Raw genomic sequence first — 25,758 nt, forward strand, 5'->3', positions numbered from 1 at the left:
CGTTAGTGGGCACGAGGTGTATGAAACAGAACACCCGTGTTATAACGACTTTCGTTGCCCCGCCATGCGAGGATAAATAAGTTACATACGTGGCAACTCGTTAGTGGGCATGAGGTGTATAAAACAAAGTTTTCGTGCCATGTGAGCATAAATAAGTTACAATTCAATATTCTCAATTATTCTTTTATTTGTGCATTCGTTCGTTTAATTGCTACCTTAGCATGTTTATTCATTCTGTTTTGTTCATAGAGTTCTGTAGCGAAGATCGTGCGTTGCGAGAATGCAAGAGAAACGTCCCACAAACGGTAGTTTCCCTACCCTTACGCCAATATACGTAAACGGAAGAAAAAAGTTGACGCTGATAGAAAAAAATGAACGTATTGAAAAACAGAATCCTACGCACTATATAAGGACGTTATTTTGCTGAATCCAGTTATACCCGGGCAGTAAGTCCGAAGCATTGAAACTGGAAAAAGATGCAAGCTCAAACTGGAATGATCCGGTTTTTGTCAGCGGTGTGTTTTTTATTGATGTCGGCCCCGCATTTTTCAGAAGGTAAATTGCTTTATTTTCATTTTTTGTTTAAATTTAATTTAATATGAGTTTATTTTAATTTTAAATCATAAATAAAGTTTTAAACCAAAATGAGGTGTAATAGTTGAAACGTTTATACTAGCTAACCATAGTGATATTTTAAGCTTATATTTAACAATTGTTTTGCAGCTACATAAACGAACTTAGAACTTTTAAATAGCGTATTTAGCAACCAGCGGCCCGACAGGTTGTTTCGTGCGGCCCGCGCGGTGTTTAAAAGTTAATACTTATTCACAGTTTCAATAAACTGTCGTAAATATGGCGTTGTCATTCGAATTTTGTATTCGGCCCTCCAGTGAAAAAGGTTACACATGCCTGGCGTAAAACTTTAATTTACTCGCTATAAACTGTTTAAGAAAAAAACGTCTTTCCAAAATTTCAATTCTATAACGCTTTGGCTTTCGCATTAATATACGCTATAAGTTGTATATAATGCAATATCTTTACATTAACGGCGCGTTCAATGCATTTGCTATCAATTATAATACAAGGGCAATGGTGTGATACATACAATATCCTCATTCTAAACTATTTAGGGATAAAAACGTCTAAAGGTGGCTGTAAACAGTATCCGGAATTCGTCCGTTTTGTCTGTTTTGTCCGGATTTCGCTGCCGCATGCGGAATTGGACACGGGTTTGCATACGACCTCGCATGCGAATTCGCACGCCGGATACTGCGTACAGCCACCTTTACCAAAAATTCGAACCTATAAACCAGCGCTATCCGTTATATAATATACTGCGGTAAGCCCTGTATACAAAATGCGTTATACAGTACGATGGGGTAAGATGGGACTACGTTTTTGACATATTTCCCAATCGTGTTTTAAACAATTAACAGCGCTTTTTAAAGTGACAATGAAACGGTTAAATAATTCTGTAAATATTTTTTGTTTACTACCAAATGAGACGATAAAAGATTCCGCCGGTTTCGCGAAACGTTTAATATCCCATCAGCACATGCTTCGGTCTACTAACAATTCAAAGTCATTCAAAACCAGCGGGTTTGATTTTAGACGGCCGGCTAATAATGAACACGTCCAAAACAAAACTCGATAAATATTCAACTTTTACTGGAGCAAAACGTTTAGTGGTTGAGAGTCATTTAAAATCCAGATTTCAATTATTTTTTTGCCTTGTTATTTAAACCAGTGAGCACTATTCAACCGGTGTGCACGGTGCACCCTAGGGTGCATCAAAATATGCCAGGGGTGCACCAGTGCAAAAAGGTATACAAGGGTGCATCACAAACTTCAACAATTTTCAGCAATAATATTCAGTTTTGAACGTTTTTAACAAACTTAGCCATTTTTCTACAGTTTTTTTTTATATGAATTCTATATCTTGTATCACTGGTAATCGAGAAACGTCATGAGTTTTACGTTAATGCAATCAGGGGTGCATAAGTTTGTCGCAACAACTTTAGGGTTTCACCAACCCAAAAAAGGTTGAAGAGCACTGACCTAAACAAACTCTGGGTTTTAGGGTGATGGGCCAACTCTGTCTTAATTCTCATGCCCTATGACATGCCCCACTGTAGGACCGCATACATATAGAATACCGTCCACGAATTAAATTATAGTTATAATATATATTTAGTTTTTCGTGTGACCCCATACTGAACTAACTCAAAACAAAATAACCCCAATGCTAAAATAACGTAACTTCGAATTACGAACGATAGACCCAGTCTTATACCAGAAACGGAGTTAAATTTTCTCCAGTTTTTGCAATTTTACTGCATTTGCATTTAGTACGCTTCACGTGTGTTAGCATGACCTAATATAAAGATTTCCCAAGTTTTCAAGTTTAGTATGTAGCGTGCAGTTATTTTTGAAATTACCCACGGCGCACTGAGGTAATGGGCTTGCGGTTTGCAGCGAGTCGGCTCCAAAGTTTTCTACTGCGTTTGCGAAGGAACCGGCGTGTCTGAGGTCCTATGTTCAAAGCTCGGACCAGCATGCTACTTTACATGTGTTTTTTCTCTTTTGCCCTGGCGGTGGCACTTTTTCCTGCACGGGTGAGGCCCTACAGCGCGGTACGCTGGGCGCATGAGGTTTAGACTGTAGTTAGCATATTACCCATAATATTAAACTTAGTTTAAAACATCTGCTCAACATGAGTTTAGCATCCGAAATCTGGGCTCTAATTTTACACACCGTGTCGTATAACCTCTTCTATAATCTAGTTACTTATTGATAATCTACATATACACGCATAACTATATGTCTAGACATTTGCATAAGATATAAAATCCAATATATTTGCTATAACTTTTCCACTATAGCTCGTATAACCGTTTTTATTTCCTAAAGACGCCACATTATGTTGGAACAGAACGCGGTTTTATTCGAAACATTTACTTAGCATCACTTCGTATCGAATATTTCGTTTATAACTTACACCTACGGCCGTATAACCGCTTTTAATATCTCAAACTATTCTTCAGTGTGTTTACATTACAAATATTTCTACTTTAATAACTCCAGACAACTTGGATTTTACTGTAATTCTTACGCCTTTACAAAACATGTCGTAACCTAGGGGTCGCCTACCTTTTATATAAACCACATATATTCCATAGTTTTAATAAGTGAAGTAGGGTAGGGGAACGATGGGACGGCTTTTTATTCAAGAATTTATAAAACCGTATCCTCACGACTCCTATAGACAGTTGTTAATTGTTTAAAACACGATCAGGATATTTGAATATATTGTGCTAAAAGTGTCCCATCTTCCCCACACTACTATAAGTATAGTATTGTAGGGAGATACCTTTCGCTTTAAGCTACAGTTTAACGGATACAGTTTTTGCAATTTACACAACGAGTGTCTTTGCCCTACCATGCGAGGAAAACTAGATTACATTCATTTATACACTAAGGGGATATTTTATGCTTATATATGCCAACACAGTATCTATCTTGCAGTACTTATATGTGTATTCATTTTATAGCAGGAGATTGGGGACCATGGTCAGATTGGAGTGTTTGTTCAAAAACATGCGGCATGGGACTCCAAATGAGAGAGAGATTTTGCGATTCTGATCCTTGCCTGCCAACTAACGGTAAAACCGAAACAAGAAATTGCGACGGGCCAGCCTGCCCTCCGCCAAGTGAGTGTTCATGTTCTTTTTTCTATATTTAACTTGCGTTACTGGTATAATTTTTTGTTTTTGTTTTTTTTGCTAGAATTGAATCCAATAATTTTGTTCTAAAATGTTCAAAAACAAAATCGAGTAGACTTGAGGAAGTGCTGTATGTTTTCATTCTCTTTTATCGTCCCATTTTACAAAGAATATTCACAGAAATATATGATGCATAGCCCACAGTACCGTATATATTGAAAACGTTTTGATCTGTTTCGTAAAATACGTTAGAAAGTATGCAACACTGAAACTTACTTTAATAAAAAGCTCTGGTTAAAAATTAGCGAATTTTTGAAACAAAATGTTTTTATTTTCGATTAAAATTATAAATAGAAACAAATTCCCGATGTTCTGTATTTAATCGAGACGAACTGACTGCGTATCTGTTCAACGTCTGATGTGGATTTACTTAAATGTTGCTGATTCATTTGAATCTTTCGTGATCCTTAAACTGCCCGCATCTTAGTTAAGCTTGTGATGCGGTAATACCAGCGGGCTTTTTTGTCTTTCACGGTTCATATACTTACAATGTCGGAGTAATATGATATTTTATATGACAAGGTCTTACCGCGAGGCACCTACGTATATTGCGGTAATACTTACAAATAACAGAGCATATTATTCTAGTTTTATGTGGGTAAAAATCTCACGGATGCCAAGGAGTCTAGCATTTAAGCTTGAGTTGGTCCAATACCCCAACATTGCACAGGCAAATTATGATTGGCAAGCAAAATAAGGGCACCTGGAATTTGTTTATTACCATAGCTTGACTACAAATATTCCAGCCCCTGGCACTGTGGTTATAGGGCGCTCGCTTTTAATCCAAAGGAGATTTCAGTGCGGCTTGATGCTATCGCCGTTATTGACGTGTATGTGGCCTTCTGCAAGCCTCTTAACTGTAATCGCCTAAACTCAGTGGCCGTCTATGAGTTTCTCAAATTATCAGTCGTACATAAATACTTGCTTCTTAAGCTACATTGGTGGTAACTCATCAGTGAGCAAAAGGTGTATGAAACCGAACACCCGGGTTATAAGGACTGACGTTTACCGCCACGCGGAGATAAATAAGTTACATTCATTCCAGATCAAAAAATTAAATTTTTAAAGACAAGGTAATTAACAAAGAATCGACATTTACTCTTTTAACCATTTTATTTACAGCTTGCGGAGGTACTCTGACTGCCCCTACTGGAGTGATTACTTCGCCAAACTATCCCGATAATTACCCCAACAATTTCAACTGTACATGGTTGATATCAGTGCAAGAAGGATATAAAATTGACTTTAAATTCGAAAAATTCGTTCTTGTGCCTGGTTGCGAGTAAGTACAACTTTTCACTTATTTTATATTCTGTGCATTTTTGTGCATCTTGTGCTGTTTTGTGCACCTTGTGCGAATCGGTATTTTCCCGCGCGCGCCAAAATCAAGTTTAAATGTTTATCACATCAACACCAAGTCGGTGTAGTTTTTTGTTAGTTATTCTCGTAAATTTTGCGTTATTTTTGTCCCTATACCCAGTTCTATATAGTACACAGCCGTTTTTCAGACTTCTGTTGTATTCAACAACACTTCCCTACATTTTGCTCTTCACAACGACTATTCTTGTACCACGTCCCTCAATTTTTCATATACTTCCGTAACTATAATAGACCTACTGTTAATATGATATGGAATTACTATAACTGGTAACCAACACAATTTTTGGTTTCAAAATGTTACTTAGGTCTCCCTGTGTTCGGCATTATATATTTATTGAATAAGTTAGGCGTTGGCCTCGAAAATTTACTCCGAAAATGGCCGAAAACATGATCGTTACTGTACATTCTGTTTATTTGATGCTGTTTTTATAGGGATCGTCTTACTATAATCGAAAGTGGGACAGTGCCGGACAAATATTGCTCGCAAAGAACAGGTGCAAGTTACGGAACTGTCGGAAATGTGGTCACCATTAATTTTCAAAGTGACGCCTTAATGTCGGCCACTGGTTTTAAAATTACGTATGAAGAAAAAGTAATTCGTAAGTCGCAATACACTTACATTATGTATAAAGCATAACAACGCACAATAATGTAATTTATGCCTAATAACCAAAATGTGGATAAATAGGTATTAAACACAGTCATATGGTGTATGTATTACAATGCATAACAATATATACAAAGCATACCAATATATATTGTAGCAATTATATTTTATCCCAATAACCAATATGTGGGTATATAGATATAATAAACACAGTTAAGAAGCACGTTTATGGCAGTTCTATTCCATATAAAAATGTCCATCAAGCATTGAACATGTTTGTATTGCTTCTGTAGCCATTAACTAAGGATATATATATGTTATTGTTGGACATGCTTCTTACTATATGTAGAGTTAAATTGTATAGCATAACATGAATCCAAGTGTCAATCTATTAGGATTAACTTTTTAAGTGTTACTAGTTATTTACACTGAGTCACTTGCGCCGTGGCGTAGTGGTTAGCGCGCCTGCCTGTAACCATTAGGTAATGGGTTCAAGGCCTGTCGCTGCTACCATTGTGGGCGTATGTGTCCTTGGGCAAGCCACTTAACGACAATTGCTCCAACCCAGTGGTCACTAATGGGTTGTCAAAATTATCAGCCATACAAAAAAAAAATCCCAAAAAAATAATCACCCACAAAGTAACATACAAGGTAACTCGTAAGCTGGCACGAGGTGTTAAACCCGTGTGATAACGACTGTTGTTTTCCGGCCACGCGAGGATAAAGTAAGTTACATTCATTCATTCATTCACTGAATATACAATTTTTCAATCAAGTTTACCCTCAAATGACGATGTTTTATAACTTCCAGCAAACTGCATTTTCAACTTTTGCCTTAACTCCGGAACCTGCAATGGGATAGATACATGTTCTTGTGAAGCAGATGAGAACTATGGCTTCTACAGATGCGGATATGGTAGAAATATTTTACTTTATTGTATAGGCCTATATACAGAATTGAAAAGAACAATCCCCTCAAAGTTATATATGTGGAAATTCGTAAGCAGGCACAAGGTGTATGAAACAGAACACCCGTGTTGTAACCACTGTCGTTTCCCTACCACGCGAGTTAAATAAATTACATACGTAGAGGTGCAGGTGCATGTAACAAAACACCCATGTTACATTGACTAGAAAGTTACACTCATTGATTTTCAGATTTGTATCGCGATTCAAGAGTCCAGGATGTTGCTGTTACTTCACCTCGTGATTTAACATCATCGTGTGTCATGTATGGAACAAATCACGTCAAAACATTTGATGGGAGGCTTTACCGTTTCACTGGCAAGTGTCAGTATGTTATGGTTAAAACAGAGGACTTAGAGGTGAGTGTTTCTAGATTAAGGGCCAACATTTAGTTTTTTAACTGAAGCTTCTTAAAAAAATTCTATGATTGCCAAGTATCGTCCAATACGTTGTATTTCTCAACCTAGTTGAGTTGCTCGTGGCCATCTTAACCCCCGACTGCATATACTTTGTTGTGCAAATATCAAAGATTTTCCTTTTATCTTTTTTATGTCGAGACTCTTCCCCATACCTATCATCCATAGCGTGTTTTAACAGCTGTCGTTTCCCTATTGATTCCCTTCTCTACGATATTTCAATAATATGAACTTCCTTATCAGTTGCGAAAAAGTAATTTAAAGTTCATGTTATGCGTTGTTTATTTGACAATTTTCTTTAATTTATAAATTTATTTTTTTTAAAGTAGGGGTCGTGTTCCCCAAACTCCCCTGGCTGCGCTACTGACCGTAAATATAAATTTTTTACATTAACATCTTTTTGTTATAGGTGCTAATCAAGCGTAAGTCAAACTGTGACCCTAGTACCAGTGCATCCTACACATCATGTATAGAGAGCGTGATGATCACCAAAAATTCTGTCACACTGACGATTTTCAATAATTTAAGAATTACGCTCAACGGAGAACCGTAAGAACCTATAAATATGAAGTAACATAATTGCCTGTATGGTGACTGGTAGTTAGATACTGGTGTATTGATTAAAAGAGTGTAGGTAGTGTTTGTGTGTTAAGCAGCAACGTTATTATCTGACACTTTTATTTAAGTAGTTTTTACCTGCAGCGGTATAACGACTGTTGTTTTGCTTCTAATGAAAAAAAGTTTTTTCAATCCCGTTAAATGTAACTTACTTTTATCCCCACGTGGCCGGAAACTGACAGCCGTTATAACACGGGTGTTTATACACCTCGTGCCAGCTTACGATTTACCACGTATGTTACTTTGTGGGTTCTGGTTTCTAAGTTATTGTTTAAAGCAAGTTACATTCCTTCATTCGTCTTATTTTTACACAGGGTTTACCCACCAGTACAACAGGATGGCTTCGAAGTCACATTTGCTCCCTGGATTGTCTTTGTGGGTATGGGTAACCATAGACTGGAAATTGACCGTAAATTCTTTTCCATTTACCTGAAAGTTGACCCAAAGTATGCGGGAAGCACAGTTGGTTTGTGTGGGAACATGAATGGGGACCAATCTGATGATTTTAAAGATGTGAAAGGTATTAATCTCACTTTGGACGAAAACAGCATTAAGCAAGTATTGCCATATGGCAGTCGAAACGCTGAAAATAGTGAAATACACATGTTTTTATACCAGATAAGCCGTTGAAAGATTTTTTCTATGTTTATATTAACAGGTTCAGCACTCGATGACGCTGTTAAGTTCAGTAATTCGTGGATCCGAAACACCGAGGGCGGTGTGTGCAGTTTGTCAACGTTAGCTGACCAAGTTGTATGCACCAGCGAAGATGTGGGTATATTAGGAAGCTTCCATCTATGCAATATTTAAACCGGTATCTTTCTATTTTCCCACAGATTCAACAAACCTATGTGTGCAATGTGCTGAAGACTGAACCGTTCTCAAAATGCCGGGAGCATATTGATGTAACGCCTTATATGGATCAGTGTTTGGAAGATTTGTGCAGATGCAGGCCAAGTGTTAGTTCCGACTGTCACTGCTCCGTTGTGTCACAGTTTGCACGTGAATGCGCAAAACTTGGTCATGAGCCAAATGGTTGGAGGACGCATACATCATGTTGTAAGTTAGCACTACTTAAACTTGGGTAAATTTACCCCTAAGGGTAAATTCCTTGTATTTAGAGGGTAAATGAGCTATTAATCAAAATCCACATCAGTTGATGGGACAGAAAAATTGTCCCAATTGTAGTTCTTTATCAGACATTAAACAATTCATTGCCAAAAAGATATCGCATCTGTTGGGTTAAATATAACTGATGTAATTAGTTGTTTTTCGCTTTTTAGTAAATGAGCGACATATTACATATTAGGGGGTAAATCTGATAAGCATCTTTGTTAAAAAAATAACTGCTGTAAGTGATTGGGATGTCATAGTTGGGTTTGTTTGGAATAATTAGATAAATAATGAAAAAAATTGGTCCATTACCCCATATTTAAATATTACATTTATATTCACACAGACCGAAGCTGCCTAGGCAATCAGCAGTATGTAGAGTGCGCGAGTGCGTGTGCATCTACATGTGAAAATGCAAAGAGGAATTATTGTAGCACGGAATGCACGGGGGGATGCGAGTGTGCACCTGGTGCGTTTTCTTTATCATAAATATTACTTTTATTTAAATAAAAGGTTATTGGCTCAAATATCTTTTGTACACTAGTTGGACCAGTGCTCTTCAACCTTTTATGGGTCATGCACCCCTGATTGCTTTAACGTAAAACTAATGAAGTTTCACAATTCCCAGTGATGCAAGATATAGAATTCATATAAAAAAATGTAGGAAAGTGGCTAAATTGGTTAAAAAAATTTAAAATGAAAAAATATTGCTGAAAATTGTTGAAGTTTGTGATGCACCCTTGTATACCTTTTTGCACTGGTGCACCCCTGGCATATTTTGGTGCACCCTAGGATGCACCGTGCACACAGGTTGAAGAGCACTGAGTTGGACTCTTTAGTCTGCTGTATATTTAGTGAACTAATAGATGTTTTAATTATGCGAGTTATTGGAGAAACGTCTCTTTTGTACAATACTGCTGTTTGCAGAGTATTTGGTAGTTTTTAATACATGAAGAGATTCTATTCTATATGGGTGAGGTCCCACAGTGAGGCATGCCATGGAACTTGGAATCCAGGCCAGAGTTGACCCATTAGGCATTACTTTGAAAATAAGGATATTCACATATGGAATAAGTTTTAAACAGCACAATTACCATTACTATGTATTTGACACCAGCAGCATTAAGGCTTTAATTTTTCACATTTTTATTCCACTCCATAGACACCTACTGGGACGCTTCAATAGAAAAGTGTGTTTTACTACAAAGTTGCTCATGCACCCATGCGGGTAAATTCTACAAAGCCGGGGCAACAAGACAGGAAAAATGTGAAAATTGGTGAGTAATTATGTTCTCAAACTTGTGTTTTAGTTACCGGAGTCAAGTCTTAATGCTGCTACCTTTGTGGACAGTTATGTTCTTGGGCAAGACGCATAAGGACAGTTTTTTCTACCCAGTGGTCACTGACGGGCTAAATTGTCGGTCATACAGAAAAAAACAAACACTTGAAAATTACAAACCAACTTGTAAGTTGCCATGAGGTGTATGAAACAGAACACCTGTGTAACGACTATCGTTGCTCTATACATATACACCCTATACCCTATACAGGTGTAAGCAGTTTTGTATTAAATGAGGTTATATATTGCAGTGTATGCACGGCAGCAAAATGGACGTGCAACAAAGTAGATTGTCCAGGTAAATGATTCATTCGTTACAATAAATATAAATAAATAAAATGATATGATAAGTAGAATCAAGACTATATTCTATATGGGTGAGGTCCTACAGTGAGGCATGACGTGGGTCCTAGAATTTAGACCAGAATTGGCCCATTACTCCAACATTGTATATGCACATTTTATATGGGTGAGGTCCTACAGCGAGGCATGACGTGGGTCCTAGAATTTAGGCCAGAATTGGCCCATTACCCCAACATTGTATATGCACATTCTATTCTATATGGGTGAGGTACCGCAGTGTGGTACCCAATAAGACCTAGGGTTTAGGCCAGAGTTAACCCATTACCCCTGCTATATATAAATTGTATAATAATCTCCATTAAACCTCTTTGGTAAATTAATTTTGCCTACCAAAGTTTTGGCATCTTATACAGGTTATCTCCTTCAGCGTAAAATAACCTGAATAGGCATTATTCTAATCTATACGACAGAGGTCCCGCAGCGTGGCACGCTATAAGTCCTAGGATTTAGACCAGACTTGGCCCATTGCCCCCTAAATAGGATGTTAAAACTTGTACGCAAATCCCACTTTTCAAAGCAGTTAAAATAGATTTTTAGTAAACATTTTGATTACCTGCTTATTATGCGTATAGGTAATTATCCTAAATACTCATAAACCTATTATTGTATAAAGCAAATTTCCCCTGCACACTTTAAGCTGTTATAATCTTCTTATGCCGGCATAATTTATGTGTAGTTGACTTAGCAGGATTTTGGGTTTGAGGGGAATTCTTCCCAAGATAGTTTATGATGTAATAATAGATACTAGAACCCTGGACCATAGTACATTGTTATGCTAATAACCACTTTAAGCTGGGATAACTGAGTCAAATTGTGGCTAACCTGCCTAAGCTGCATGTCTTGTTACGTTGCAATAGAATTTGCACCGCCATTTTGTGACTTTGCTGGATTTTAGGTATCTTGCCTAAACACCCAGGGTGCTACCAGCTAGACCCCACTTACGCAGTTTATTCTGTTCTATAAGGGTGACGTATAATTACCCCAACACCCAGAGTGCTACCATCTAGGACGCCTCCAATTTTAACACTAACCCCCCTCCATTAACTTTAATTCCCTTATTTATCTGATTATTAAAAATCAAACAAGCAGTGTCTTCAGTGGCGCCCAAAAAAAAAACCCAAAAAGTTAATTTTTTAACCCCCCAAAAAATTAATTAAAAGAGAAATTTAAAAAAATATTTTTGAAATTGTTTTAATTAAACCCCCCCCCCCCTTATTTTTTTCTGGCTGCCCCACTGAGGGTCTTACATTAACACTTCCACAAACTCACCCCAGCCACTTTCAATATTTTATTATAAATCTGTATACTGGAAGCCTTGAACGCTTCTAATTTCAACACTAACCTTCTAATCCCCCACAGCCACTGCATTGGCCTACGGCTTCTCCCATTTCACGACCTTCGACGGCTCACATTTTAACTACCCTGGTCGGTGCACGTACCGGTTCGTCTCACATAAAAGTTGGAACTTATTCGATATTTTAATTGCAACGAAGGAGTGCGGGTCTGGTGGTAGATTCACTTGTGTCAGGTGGGGATTTTGCTACAAATATAGTAGGATGGGGGAAGATGGGACCTCTTTAGCACACAATATTTTAATAACCTGATCGTATTTTAAACAATTAACTCCGATCTATGGGAGTCGTGAGGATAAAGTTTTATAATTCGTTGGAATGCTCTTTGTTTACTACCAAATGGTACAGAAAAAAAGAATGAAAAGGTGTCCCATCTTCCCCCAACCTACTATATATTATAATGTGCATACTACATATGATACATGAACATAATATTACACATACACAGTGGCACAGCCAGAAAAAAAAATACGTGGGTGGTTTTAATCAAAAAAATCTTAAAAATATTTTTTTGAAATGTTTTTTAATTATTTTTTTTGATTTAAAAGAAGGGAGTCCCGACATCCCGAACCCCCCTGTCTGCGCCACCGACTGTACATATCAACATCTGATATAATATATAATACTACAAATATGTTTGGGTTATTTTTTAAAGCAAATTTTTAACCACCTGTGTCAGGTAGGGATTTTACTACAAATACATTAATGTAAAACTTAAGAAAAAATGTATATCCGTTGGATGTATAAGCAGCCTAGAGATTGCCAGCCGTATTTTTACGCTTTTATTGACAATTTAATGCAACTTTTTTAATTGGAAAAAATCGAAAAGTTACAAAAAAAAAGACAATTGTGGTATATATGAGTTTTATATTGGAACTAATCAGAGATATGCGCCTTGGTCTTATTTTTTCTGCCATGTTCAGTACGATTACTTTACCATCCATTATAACCACTTTATTCACAGGAAAGTTTATATAAAGCTTCCGGGTTCAAGTACAATCACACTGCATCAGGGAAATGAAGTTTCCATCAATAACAACGCAGCTACAAGTCTACCATTCACCACCGGTATGTGTGAAAATAACTTCTTTAAAACCATTGATATTCTATATGAGTGACAGGGTACAATGGCAAAACTTTGCCATTACCCCATCATTCTATGTATATTTATTATTCTGTATGGCATGCTATGGAACCTCAGATTTAGACCAGAGTGGGCACATTACTCCAACATTGTATATGCACATTCTATTCTATATGAGTGAGGTCCTACAGTGAGACACGCCATGGAGCCTATGATTTAGGCCAGAGTTGGCCCATTACCCCAACATTGTATATGTACATTCTATTCTATATAAGTGAGGTCCTACAGCGAGGCATGCCATGGGGCCTATGATTTAGGCCAGAGTTGTCCCATTACCCCAACATTGTATATGGTTCAGTAACTTAAATTCTTTGCAAGCCATGGGACCTAAGATTTAGGCCAGAGTTGTCCCATTACCCCAATATTGTATATGGTTAAGTAACTTAAATTCTGTGTTGGCCCATTACACAAACACTGTGTAGCTTCTTGTAAAAGATTCCACAACAAATTTACTGCGCTGCTGTTTCAACCATGCATTATTGAAAGGTATAATGACATTTTGTTTATCCAAAGGTGCTACATGTTATATTGACCATGCCTAATAAGGTTTATTAATAAGGTACTACAGTGAGGTTTGCTGTAAGAGCCTAAAGGTGGCTGTACACAGTATCCGGAATTCGTCCATTTTGTCTGTTTTGTTCGGATTTCGCTGCTGCATGCGGAACTCGGTAATGGGTTTGCATACGACTTCGCATGCGAATTCGCACGCCAGATACTGTGTACAGCCACCTTAAGAGGTATAGTTACATAGGTATAAACGTATAAACAAAGCCACCTTAGAGTTACATAGGTATAAACGTATAAACAATATGTTTATCCCAAGGTCCCACTGGTATATCGGTGTACCAGTTGTCGTCCTTGTATGTGTCAGCTCGTATCCATAATCTCGATATAAGTATTCTATGGAATGGAAGGTCAACAGTTATTGTGGAGGTTCCTGCTTTGTATAAAGGTAAGATCCTTTATATATGTATATATGGGTGTATTCGCAACTATATGTATATATGGGTGTATTGTGCATTATTAGCCTTTTTGCATGGTAAAAAGTTAATGCGAATAGCGATTCGCATTAACTAGTCATATGATAACTCGCTAACCGTGTTGTTTTGCATGGTCATTGGTTTATGCGCGTATCAACATTGAGTTAGCTTATTTTAGCGCAATGTTGTTAAATCTAGTTTATAAAATAGGTTTTGATGCTTTATGGGGCGATTACCAGCTAAAAACTGTAAAAATAATACCCGAAAAAGATTGGGCTCTTAAAAGTAAAACTGTACTTTCAATATACTTTTCTTTACTCGCATATTGCGAGTAACAACCAACCTCCTACAGCAGATGACACGCTTATGACGTTATGCGTGTTAACTTTGTTTTTGCGAGTAAATATGCGAGTACTTACGCGCATAAAAGTGACCATGCAAAAAGGGTATAAGATGGATATTGTTGGGAACCTAAATGTTAAGTTGCAACAAAAAATATGTTAAGATCTCCATAGCATAGATAAAGTATACTAACGAGTATCTAATAAAATATTAAATTACTTTAATGGTAAATAATTTCCTTGCATTAATTGCTGCACCTTGTTGTGTAAATGTTATGTGTATTATGTTTATGTATCTAACTATTCATAACATTTGCTCTCTCTATTATAAAGCAATGATACATATAGTAAACATCAAATTTAAGTTCATTTGATCCATAACATATTTCTTTCAAAGTCACTGTCTGTGAAACAAATGCTTTACATTCATTCATTCATTACATACATTCAACTGGTAACCACATGGAATTTGTATGAATACAATAGGCTGTATAATATAAATGTAATATACCATTCAAATATACATATATTACCATTTAAATGTATTATACGTTACTCCGTCATGCGAGGATAAATAAGTTACATGCATAGTAAATCAAAAGCGGGCGCGAGGTGTATAAAACAACACCTGTGTTATAACTTGACTGTCATTGCTTTGCTATGCGAGCATAAATAAGTTACATACAATTATTTTTTATGTCTACATATTTACATACTGGTACAAGAGTATATTTGCATACATAGTATAACATCCAAACTATATTTACATACGTAGTATAACATCCAAAGTATATTTACATACGTAGTATATATCCAAAGTATATTCACAGAGACGTTGATTGGACTTGGTGGTCGTTACAACCTTAAGACCACGGACGATCTCACAACAGCTTACGGATATGAATCAACTCAAATAGACTTTGGAAACTCTTGGGAGGTATATCAAAAATGTGACGATATTCCAGTAAGTGGGAACCAGAAGGACGCATGCGCCGATAACCAATATTTAGGTAAGTGGCGTTTGTAATGTTATTGCCTATTATGGAGTTGGCCTATTACCCCAACATTGTATATGCACGTTCTATTTTATATTGGTGAGGTCCTACAGTGAGGCATGTCATGGGACCTGGGATTTAGACCAGAGTTGGCCCATTACCCCAACATTGTATATGTACTTTTTATTCCATAGGGATGAGGTTCTACAGCGTTTTAAACAACGGTTTTTCAACGTATTAGATATAGGGCCGAAGTTGGGGAATTTTTTATGATCTCTGTTATAAAAAAGTTCATTCTATTAACTAACGGTTTGTCCCTAGTCTGTTCTACACTTCTACTTTATCATAATTTAATTTTCAGCTTAAAAATTCCAAACTTCCCGGTTGTGTTAACTTTAACCTAAGTTTTTTAGTAGAACAGAGTTAGGAGAATGTAACTTATGATGTAATAAACACCTTAGTTGCCATGTCTTTTAAGTGGCCGTTAAATTTACGGGTAATTTTACAAGACAGATTGTCCTCTTATGGAACAATACCCTTTATGACCTCATTACCCTTCACATTTTACATGGTCCAACGACATTTCACGCGTAAAAAATTTGTGGAAATTTTACAAAATTTGATCTCTGTCTGGCCTGGTTGCTACTGGAAGTTAAATTAGCTGTGAACGCTGTGCGTCATCTGAACGTGACAAATAAGCTTCTAGCTACGCATTTTATGTGCCATGTTGACAGTCTTGCACGCTTGCGTGACTTTCACAGCCTCCTTTGTTTGCTCATACTTTAGTTTGTTACGTCACAACACCCCATGTGTTATCACATAACAGTATAGCTTGTTGCAACACAATATGCAAGTCTCAAATGCCAGTTTAAAATAAATTATGTTTTAAATGTTTTGAGAATCTTTTTCAATATGAGAATGACGATGCTGTTTTGGCGAAACATATTTTAATTATTTTACAATTGGTTGGGCTTGGGTTTCTGTCTGTTGCATTCTCGTAGCACCAGATCCTTTGATTGTTTTGGGTTTCAATTTTAATATGACACTAATCTCTTAGTAAATAAAACTTGTATTGTATAATCAATATTATCAGGTGACACTAGTGTATTTAGCTTTTCTTTCATTTACGTATTAATTTGATTGTTTATTAATAATTTATGTTCTTCTAACCATTGTTTGTTATGAACTTTGTTTACGTTTTCCCCACTGTTTTTTTGTCCTGTTTTAATTAAGTAAATATTTAGCTTTTATTTTTATATTATTGTATTGCCGTAGTACCAATTATTATTTCTAACACTTTCCATTATGACATCACAGCCAATGATGCCGAGACCAACTGTCGCATCATAACCACCGGTGAGGCGTTTGCCGCCTGCCGTTTGAAACTTAACGGTGATAGATACTTTGAAGCTTGCAAGTTTGACGTGTGTGCTTGTGAAACGGGCAACGATTGCTATTGTGATGCGATCGCGCTTTTCGCTCAGCGTTGTCTTGAAGTTGGTGTCGCTGTAGATTGGAGAACTCCCGAATCATGTGGTGAGTTTTGACCGGATTTTTACTTCAATTAAAATTATTTTTAACTCAGCAAAAAATTCTTTTTTTAAACCCACCGAAACATGTTATTTTAATAATTGACTTCTTTTTTTTTAAAACTCAGCGAAACATGTCATTTTAAATACTATACAAATAAGAATAACAACACCTAACAACACGTTAGGTTTCTAAAATGTAGAAATTTAAGAGTTTTTAAAAAAGATTTTGTAAAAATTTTTACAGGGTTAACTTGCAGTGGTGGAAAGACATACCAGGTCAATGGCACCTCATGTGGTAGGACTTGTCGCTCAATTACGGAGCAACGAACGTGTACGAAGAATGATTATGTTGAAGGGTGTAACTGCCCTGAAGGTGAGATGGTTGTTTAATTTATTCTTACGGTATAGTAATCAAGTACATTGCATTCACCACATTAATCAATGAGGTTCTCTATGTTTGACAACTATGAGTGTAACTGTATTTTAACAATGTCACCCCAGATTTTACCTTGCTGTTAGGTGTCCATACAAACAAGCAGAGCCAAAGTATATTGCATTCACCACATTAATCAATGAGGTTTCCTATGTTTGACAACTATGAGTGTAACTGTATTTTAACAATGTCATCCTTGATTTTACCTTGCTGTTAGGTGTCTATACAAACAAGCAGAGCCAAAGTATATTGCATTCACCACATTAATCAATGAGGTTCTCTATGTTCGACAAATATGAGTGTAACTATATTTTAACAATGTCACCCCAGATTTTACCTTGCTGTTAGGTGTCCATACAAACAAGCAGAGCCAAAGTATATTGCATTCACCACATAAATTAATGAGGTTCCCTATGTTTGATGACTATGAGTGTGACTGCTCTAAGAGATAAACAGTGAAAATTCTTTTAAAATACAATAAATATGATGAAACTCACAGACCTAATTTAGTGCTCATAAAGTTGGGCGATTCTTGTAACCAAATAACAGTCAAATTCAGGTGCTACAAAGTACACAACAAATAAAAACCAAGTCGGACGATTAATGCACTTTACAAGATATATATATGTTAAGACTAATGGTACCTTTTTAGGCAAAATATATCCCATAGCATAAATCAGAATTTAATTGGCATCACTACAAATAGGTTGTCGTAATTTTTTGGAAAAATGCTATTTCTATTTATAAGTGTAGCGGGTTTGTTTCACAAATCCGCACAACAAATTGGGAAATTCCAAAATGTTTGTTAAATAGGAGAAAACAGTCTGTTTATTTGCTCATAATCAATCTTCTATACTTTGTAAATGAGCTGGAACTTTGTTTACTGGTTGATTAATCGCTTTTGTTTAAAAGAAGTTTAACCGTTTCCACTCGTGCGATCTGTCGAAACATTGGTTATTCGGTCTTTGGGAAGCATGACTGTAATAGTGATAAAAGGAATTTCCACAATGATTGATGCCTGTATCAAACTATTACCATTTAAGTGAGGGCCAATTCACTAAAATGCTTAATGAGACGCTAGTTTGTGCTCTATGAGAGTCATTTAAATTTTTTCTCAACCATTTTTTAGATTTTCGTTTTTTCAGTAAATTAAAACTATTACCGTTTAAGTGGGACAAATTAAAAGCATTTCTATCTTTTTATCATTTATTGCCATTGAAACAATATTTTAGTTAAACATCATATGATTAATATTAACTTCTACCATTACCTAATTATAGTGTGAATATAGTTTGTCTAAATTCCCGAAAACAAATTTTCGTAATATTAATTGTAATTTAAACTTTTGATTTAGCTAAACACCCTATAATTAATATTAAAATAATTTATTTAAAGATAAATCACATTTTTTAAATACATGATTTGCGCAGATACTTACTTGTCCAGTGACGGTACTTGTGTAACACTTGATCTTTGCCCATGTTTCCACGAAAACTCTTGGATTCAAGCAGGCCATGTTGTTCATCAAAACAATATTGCTTGGTGAGCATTAAAGTAGTTTATAGAACAATTAATTATATATTTATGATATAGCATTGGGGGCCAATCCTGGATTTCCTGCATAGAAAAGACCAAAATGATCCTGATATTTAGCATGCACAGCACTACTACATCAGTTTTTGGTGACAGTTTATTGAATGAATGTAACTTACTTTATCTTCCTGTGGCGGGCAAGAACAGTCATTATAACAAGGGTGTTCTGTTTTATACACTGTACATTTATAAACATATTAAGGCGTATAATATTTATTGATGTTACTTTTAAATATATATTAATGACATCACTATCATACTTATGACATAGCTATTATATTATGACATGTTTTCCTTTTATTTCAGTTTCTGTGTCAACGGGGCAATGAGCTGCAACAGACCAGTCGGTAAGTTTTGATAAATAAATGAGATTAGATCTTATCTACAATATTGATTGTTACATCACAATACTTACATACATGTTAAATTAGGCAAATCTTGTGGTATTGGTTGGGAAAATTTCCCTTTGTTTTTAAACAATAGCTCTTGTTATGTGAAAATGTAAAGAGGGTGTAACTTTCCTGTGACATTTAGAGCATGGCGAAGGCGCCGGAACTTAACTTCCGCTTGACTGATTTAATTAAATACTCTTCACGATGTCTTGCTATGAATTGTTTGTTTTTTTAATTTCGTAAAGTATGTGGTTTAAGCGGGCTTTTCTTTGTAAATTAGACGTATTTTTTTACGAAGCGCTGGTAACGTCGCCGGCTGCGTCAACATAAGATTTCTATGCTGATGTGGTCGTAACTTCCGCTGGTTTACTTCATGCTACACTTGGCTGGAATTTGCGTGGGCTTTCACGCACGCAACGTCAAACTTTTACCTATTTAAGTTTGCGCCAGACTTTGCTTAACTTCCGCGCTTGAACTTCGCGGTCTAGCTTGTCTAGCTGTCGCACGAAATCACGTAACGCGACACAAACGCTTCTTGCGCCTTAGAACTGTGGTTATGGGGTTTGTTTTGTAACCAGAGGCGTTTGAAGCCAGAGGCGTTTGAAGCTCAATGCTGCCACTAGTGTTGGTGTATGTGATCATGGGCAAGACACTTAACGACAATTGCTTCAACCCAGTGGTCACTTATGGGTTGTCCAAATTATCAGCCATACATAAAAACAATCACCCAAAAAGTTCCATATGTGGTAACTCATAAGCAGGCATAAGGTGTATGAAACAGAACACCCTTGTTATAACTTTAAAAATCGATAACACTTGAAATTGATTAAACCCTAATTCAATGTTAATACAATAAATAAAATCATTGAAGTCTGTTCTACATGGTTGAGGTCCAACAGCATAACCTGCTATGGGATCTAAAATTTGTGCCACTATTGACCCTTACCCCCAAATAATTAAATAGTTTTCAACCAACATGGTTCAAGTTTCAAAATTGAAAAAAAAATACTTCGCTGAATCATCACCAACAAAATATTTCAAAAACAAAAATTCCGTTTCTAAAAATAGCTGCCTAATACCATATTTGCATACCGTATCACAAAGGGGTAACTCCAGAATGTTCAGATAAAGCACCTCTTGTTTACTGCATTGTGATGTCATAGGGGTGAAATATTTCATGCATTATTGCATCACAGTACATGTTGTTAGCGCCAGCCATTATATTACGCTAGTTTTGACGTACGTGGGATTATTATAAATTGAGTTGACAAAAAGTCGAAAAGTTTCGCTTTTGAAAATTAATCGACCAAAACCAAACATTTTTTATTTCAAATTGAGCCACGCCAATAAACAAGTAAAATATTGGCTGGTTTACGTCATTGTATGGCGTTGTTATGTCATAATAGATATTATGATGTGACAACAACATAATATTTATCAAACTTACATTTTTAAATATTATACTCGTACACCAAAACCTATTATGCTACTCTTACCAGACATAGTTTAAAAGTAATTTTATGTTTCATAATATTTAAATGACATCATAGTTTGGGTACAACAGCGGTGATATTACAGAGGGTTAAAATTATAATTATAATTTTTTTATCTATTTTGCTGCAATACATATAACACTACTCACTAAATAAAAATATATGGTAGGGTGGGGAAATATGGAAGGCCTTTTTATTCAATTTTCTCGTCCCATTTGGTAGTAAACAAAGAACATTCAAAGAGTTATAAAACTGTATCCCCACGACTCCCATAGACTGTTGTTAGTTGTTTAAAACACGATCAGTATATTTGGGTTTTATGGGCTAACGTTGTCCCATCCTCCCCCGCCCTACTATAACACCTAATAAAATTAACTTAAATTTACTTATAAGTTTAAATCTTTTCCCACCTTACTATATTATTAACTGCATTTAAATATTCTACTCCAATACATGTAATAGCACCCATTAAATAAAAATATAACACTAATTAAAATTAAGTTATAATGTATGTATATTATAACAGGAGCTGATGATACATCTATTAGTTGCCCTGCTACCATGCAGGTCTTGAATTGCTCTAAGTTAGAACCCGGCAATCCTGGTGCAGCTTGTGCTAAGACATGTTTAACCAGGAACTCAATGAACTGCGAGGGCCTTACCTGTCAATCAGGTGAGTTGTGGGTAATGGGTTCAAGGACCAAGCTGGGGTTTAAGAAGGAGTTTTTATATATAATAATTTTTCATGGTGTCTTTATACTAATCATACACCTTCTGTCATTGCCCATCCCTGTGCGGATAAATAAGTTACAAACAGAGTCATACGCCGGCAATAGGAGTTTGAAACAGAACACCCATGTTGTAGCGACTGTAGTTGCCCAACCACGCAAGGGAAAATAAGTTCATTCATTTATTCAAACTTAGTAACAAAATATTTATCTAAGTTAATAAGTAACACCCAGTTTAAAAAATCTATTTTTAAAGTTTCAGTCCTTAGTCCTTAATCTATTGGAGGAAAATTAAAATTCTTTCCTCTCTCTTTGTATATTATGAATAAATGATTAAATGTAACTTACTTTGTCCTCGCATGGCCGGAAAACGACAGGCATTATAACACAGGTGTTCATACATACTATGATAGTTTTAACACCTTCATTCTACTGCAGGTTGCAAATGTCCTGATGGTTTAGTGATTTATAACGGAGCTTGTATTGAACCTACTACCTGTCCATGTGAGTTTCAAGGGAAGGTTTACCAAGTTGGAAATACCACAAAGTCAGGCTGTGCTGTAATGTAAGTTGGCTGCTTGAATTGTATGTATAAGTATTGCTGGAGTCTAGATGGTAGCACCCTGGGTGTTTGGGTAATGGGGCCTAGATGGTAGCACCCTGGGTGTTTGGGTAATGGGGTCTAGATGGTAGCACCCTGGGTGTTGGGGTAATGGGGTCTAGATGGTAGCACCCTGGGTGTTGGGGTAATAGACCTACATCCCAGGTCTCAGGTGTGCCTCACTGTTGACCTCACCCTTATAAAATAGAATCTCTGTAGCTTCAGTGGGGACTAGATTTTACATACATTTTACATCTGTCGATAACTCATAAGCTGGCACGAGGCGTATAAAACAGAACATCCGTCTTATATTGACTGTTGTTGCCCAGCCAGGCGAGGATAAATAAGTTACATAACTGGTAACTTGTGAGCAGGCACGAGGCGTATAAACACACCCGTGTTATAACGACTGTCGTTGCCCTTTACCACAATATTATTTATTTCCAGAGAATGCACTACAACTGGCTGGAAGGAGATATCTCGTGATAAATGTTACACGACTTGTAGTGCAGTGGGTGGGGCGTATTACAAAACCTTTGATGGGCTAAGAACCAGCTTCCGTGGATCTTGCGAATACCTGATGGCAACCGATAATTGCTGGGGAAATAATGATAACTATGATTATAGGATCACTGTTAAAAGTCATGACTGCCCTGGATCTAATAATGCAATGTGTGCCACCACTGTGACTGCTATACTAGGGGTAGGTGGTGTCCTTTTAATATTTATTCTTTTATTGTATACATAAATGGTTCTCTTGTGTGTGGGCACGAGGTGTTTAAGCAGAACACCTGTGTTATAATGACTGTTGTTGCCCTGCCATGCAAAGATAAAGAAGCTAGACTTACTTATACTGCCATTTAAATATCCACTGTGGAAGGTTGTATAGACTGTTGTCTAAATTGTCAGACATACTTAAAATAATCAAGTTACATAAGTTACATAACTCAAAACCTGGCACGTGGTGTATGAAACAGCACACCCGTGTTATAAAGACTGTCGTTGCCCCACCACGCAAAAATAAATAAGTTCCATTCGTTTTTATTTATTGTAGTACACAAAAGTGACACTTGAAAAAGGCCAAGAACCGAAACAAGAAATTCTGTCCAGCAGAGGCGCGATTATAAAATATCACGTTAATATTAAAACGCGTGGTATCTTTACCATCGTTGATACCAGGCTGATAAGGATTATTTGGGACAACAGTACGCGGGTGTATTTGCAATTTAAAGAGGAAATGATGGTAGGTGATGTCATAATGGTGATTACTTTACTTTATCATAATTAGGAAAATAATGTTGTAAGCGAAACTTGTAAGCTGCCATGAGGTGTGTGAATCAAAACACTTGTGTTATTACAACTGTCGCTGCCCCGCCATGTTAGGATAAATAAGTTACATACATGGTAACTTGTAAGCGGACAAGAGGTGTATGAAACAGAACATGTTATAACGTCTGGCATGCAAAGATAAAACAAGTTACATTTAGTACTGTTAGTATTTATGTTCATATTGTTACCAAAGTATTTACATTCATATTGTTGCCAGAACCAAACACAGTGTGGGTTATGTGGGAACAATAATGGCGACGGCGCCGATGATAAAAAGGCACCAAATGGAGACTTACCTGTGACAGACGTAGCATTTGCAAACAGTTGGAAAACGAGTGAACTATGTGCGAATATTCCAGAGAAAAATGTGACTGAATCTTGTGGCAGTAAGCTTACATGGGCACAGAAGAAATGTGCAGTGATTCGAAGTGAAGTTTTTGCTGAATGTAGGGCCAAGGTAAGTGTGTATAGTGTTAAGGGGTAGGCACTAACTGTGGGGTGGTTGAGTGGGCAGGAAGTACCCCTGCTGGACTGTAAGCATGGGGTGTATTTATACACCATGTGTGTATGGTGTATAAGAAGACACTCATGTCATAACTTGACAGTGAGCATGAGGTGTATAAATACACCATGCATGGAGTGCAACACCTGTGTATTAATTCTACCCCTTACAATACATCACCTACACATGACAGATAGATTCTGATTACTTCTACGAAAAATGCGTCGAGGAAACCTGCTCGTGTGATACTGGTGGCGATTGTGAATGTTTTTGCACAGCAGTGTCGGATTATGCTTTCCAATGCGGACAGAATGGGGTTCCAGTGTCGTGGAGAAATCCAGACACTTGTCGTAAGTAATGTGTTCATTTTGTTATAAGTGTCTCACTTCCCCGCCGTGGCATAGTGGTTAGCGCGCCTGCCTGTAACCCAGAGGTAATGGGTTCAAGGCTCGACGCTGCTGCCATTGTAGGCCTATGTGTCCTTGGGCAAGACACCTAATGGCAATTTCTCCAACCCAGTGGTCATAATGGGTTATCCAAATTATCAGCCATACATAAAAAAATAAATCCACAAAGTAACATACATGGTAACTCGTAAGCTGGCACGAGGTGTTAAACCTGTGTGATGACGACTGTCGTTTTCGGGCCACGCAAGGATAAAGTAAGTTACATTCATTCTTACATTACATTCACTTCATATAGAATAGAATACAAACAACTGGTACTTATATTTGATTAACTGTTGTGTCTTTGCTAACAATGTACATTGTGACATAACTGTAACCATTGTTTTCCAACAATCCCAGCTTTGATGTGTGAATCTTACAACACGGATGACAATTGCTTATGGAAATACGCCCCTTGCAGTGATGTATGCATTCATACATGTTGCACAACTTGTATAGATGGTTGTTTTGAAGGTTGCCACCCCAAGTGAGTAGTATTACTGGCTTTAGTTCTTGAAATTATTTTTATGAACGGACTCTGGGTTATTTCTGGGTTTTGGAGTAATATATGAGGATAGGAAATGATATAAAATGGGCATGATAGTAAGTTGGGGTAGTGAATGGCCAACTCTGGTTTTAAATTCCTAGGTAATGGGCTAACTCTGGTAAAACACCGAATGTTGGGGTAACGTTTTTTGATACTTTCTAAAACTAATTTCAAAAGTAACCAAGGTATTTGCCCCCAAAAAGATTGTAATAAAAGCTGTAATATTTAAATATATATTAATCCATATAGGTGTACGAATGGGACAATATTTAATGAACAAAGCAACACGTGTGTCAAGCCATTGGACTGCCCGGATAAATGTATTTTGTCGCCTACTCTGCCACGTAAGTTGATTATTTTAAAAATTAAATTAAAAATTCTTTATTAATGAATTTATACTCAATAATTGATATGTATAATTAAGATTTTGTATAATATAGACCAAAAACTGTTGGCATCATCAGTGCTTGTAAAAGACTGAGTAGACTTGGTGAAACATCTGCTGTAGTATAATGAGTCTATACTCGATAATTGTAACCTTGTTATTTGAAGCCAGTAAAGTTACATAGGTATTAGTTTAACTCGTAAGCGGGCACGGTGTATGAAACAGAACACCTGTGTTATAACGCTAGCGTTTTCCAACTACGCCAGGATAAAGTAAGTTACAATCATAGTTAAGAAGTTTTTGTGTAATTTTGGTCACTTATTATCTGTATATACAATAGCCTAGCTTATACATGTAATACATTGGCTTATAATACATGAG

At 36.6% G+C, this 25,758-nt stretch overlaps 1 protein-coding gene across 3 annotated transcripts in view; it reads left to right on the plus strand.

Moving 5' to 3' along the window:
* Positions 1-398: 398 nt before the first annotated feature.
* The window catches only part of LOC149725863 (uncharacterized), a 56,027-nt gene continuing 30,667 nt past the window's right edge, over positions 399-25,758 (plus strand). For all 3 annotated transcript variants that reach the window (XM_089891098.1, XM_089891099.1, XM_089891100.1), the window contains exons 1-29: positions 399-555; positions 3,552-3,710; positions 4,905-5,064; positions 5,595-5,761; positions 6,581-6,685; positions 6,928-7,094; positions 7,561-7,700; positions 8,084-8,289; positions 8,428-8,540; positions 8,606-8,828; positions 9,229-9,351; positions 10,045-10,159; positions 10,473-10,519; positions 11,944-12,112; positions 12,901-13,004; positions 13,904-14,032; positions 15,232-15,411; positions 16,714-16,932; positions 17,173-17,301; positions 18,792-18,903; positions 19,261-19,301; positions 21,366-21,512; positions 22,006-22,132; positions 22,616-22,871; positions 23,223-23,411; positions 23,715-23,954; positions 24,193-24,349; positions 24,806-24,932; positions 25,242-25,336. In XM_089891098.1, coding sequence (XP_089747224.1) covers positions 477-555; positions 3,552-3,710; positions 4,905-5,064; positions 5,595-5,761; positions 6,581-6,685; positions 6,928-7,094; positions 7,561-7,700; positions 8,084-8,289; positions 8,428-8,540; positions 8,606-8,828; positions 9,229-9,351; positions 10,045-10,159; positions 10,473-10,519; positions 11,944-12,112; positions 12,901-13,004; positions 13,904-14,032; positions 15,232-15,411; positions 16,714-16,932; positions 17,173-17,301; positions 18,792-18,903; positions 19,261-19,301; positions 21,366-21,512; positions 22,006-22,132; positions 22,616-22,871; positions 23,223-23,411; positions 23,715-23,954; positions 24,193-24,349; positions 24,806-24,932; positions 25,242-25,336 — 4,225 coding nt within the window. In that variant the 5' untranslated portion in view covers positions 399-476. The remainder of the gene's footprint in view (positions 556-3,551; positions 3,711-4,904; positions 5,065-5,594; positions 5,762-6,580; positions 6,686-6,927; positions 7,095-7,560; positions 7,701-8,083; positions 8,290-8,427; positions 8,541-8,605; positions 8,829-9,228; positions 9,352-10,044; positions 10,160-10,472; positions 10,520-11,943; positions 12,113-12,900; positions 13,005-13,903; positions 14,033-15,231; positions 15,412-16,713; positions 16,933-17,172; positions 17,302-18,791; positions 18,904-19,260; positions 19,302-21,365; positions 21,513-22,005; positions 22,133-22,615; positions 22,872-23,222; positions 23,412-23,714; positions 23,955-24,192; positions 24,350-24,805; positions 24,933-25,241; positions 25,337-25,758) is intronic.

The sequence above is a fragment of the Ciona robusta genome, chromosome 13, assembly GCF_009617815.1.
Source record: "Ciona robusta chromosome 13, ASM961781v2".
In the NCBI taxonomy this organism is placed as follows: Eukaryota; Metazoa; Chordata; class Ascidiacea; order Phlebobranchia; family Cionidae; genus Ciona; species Ciona robusta.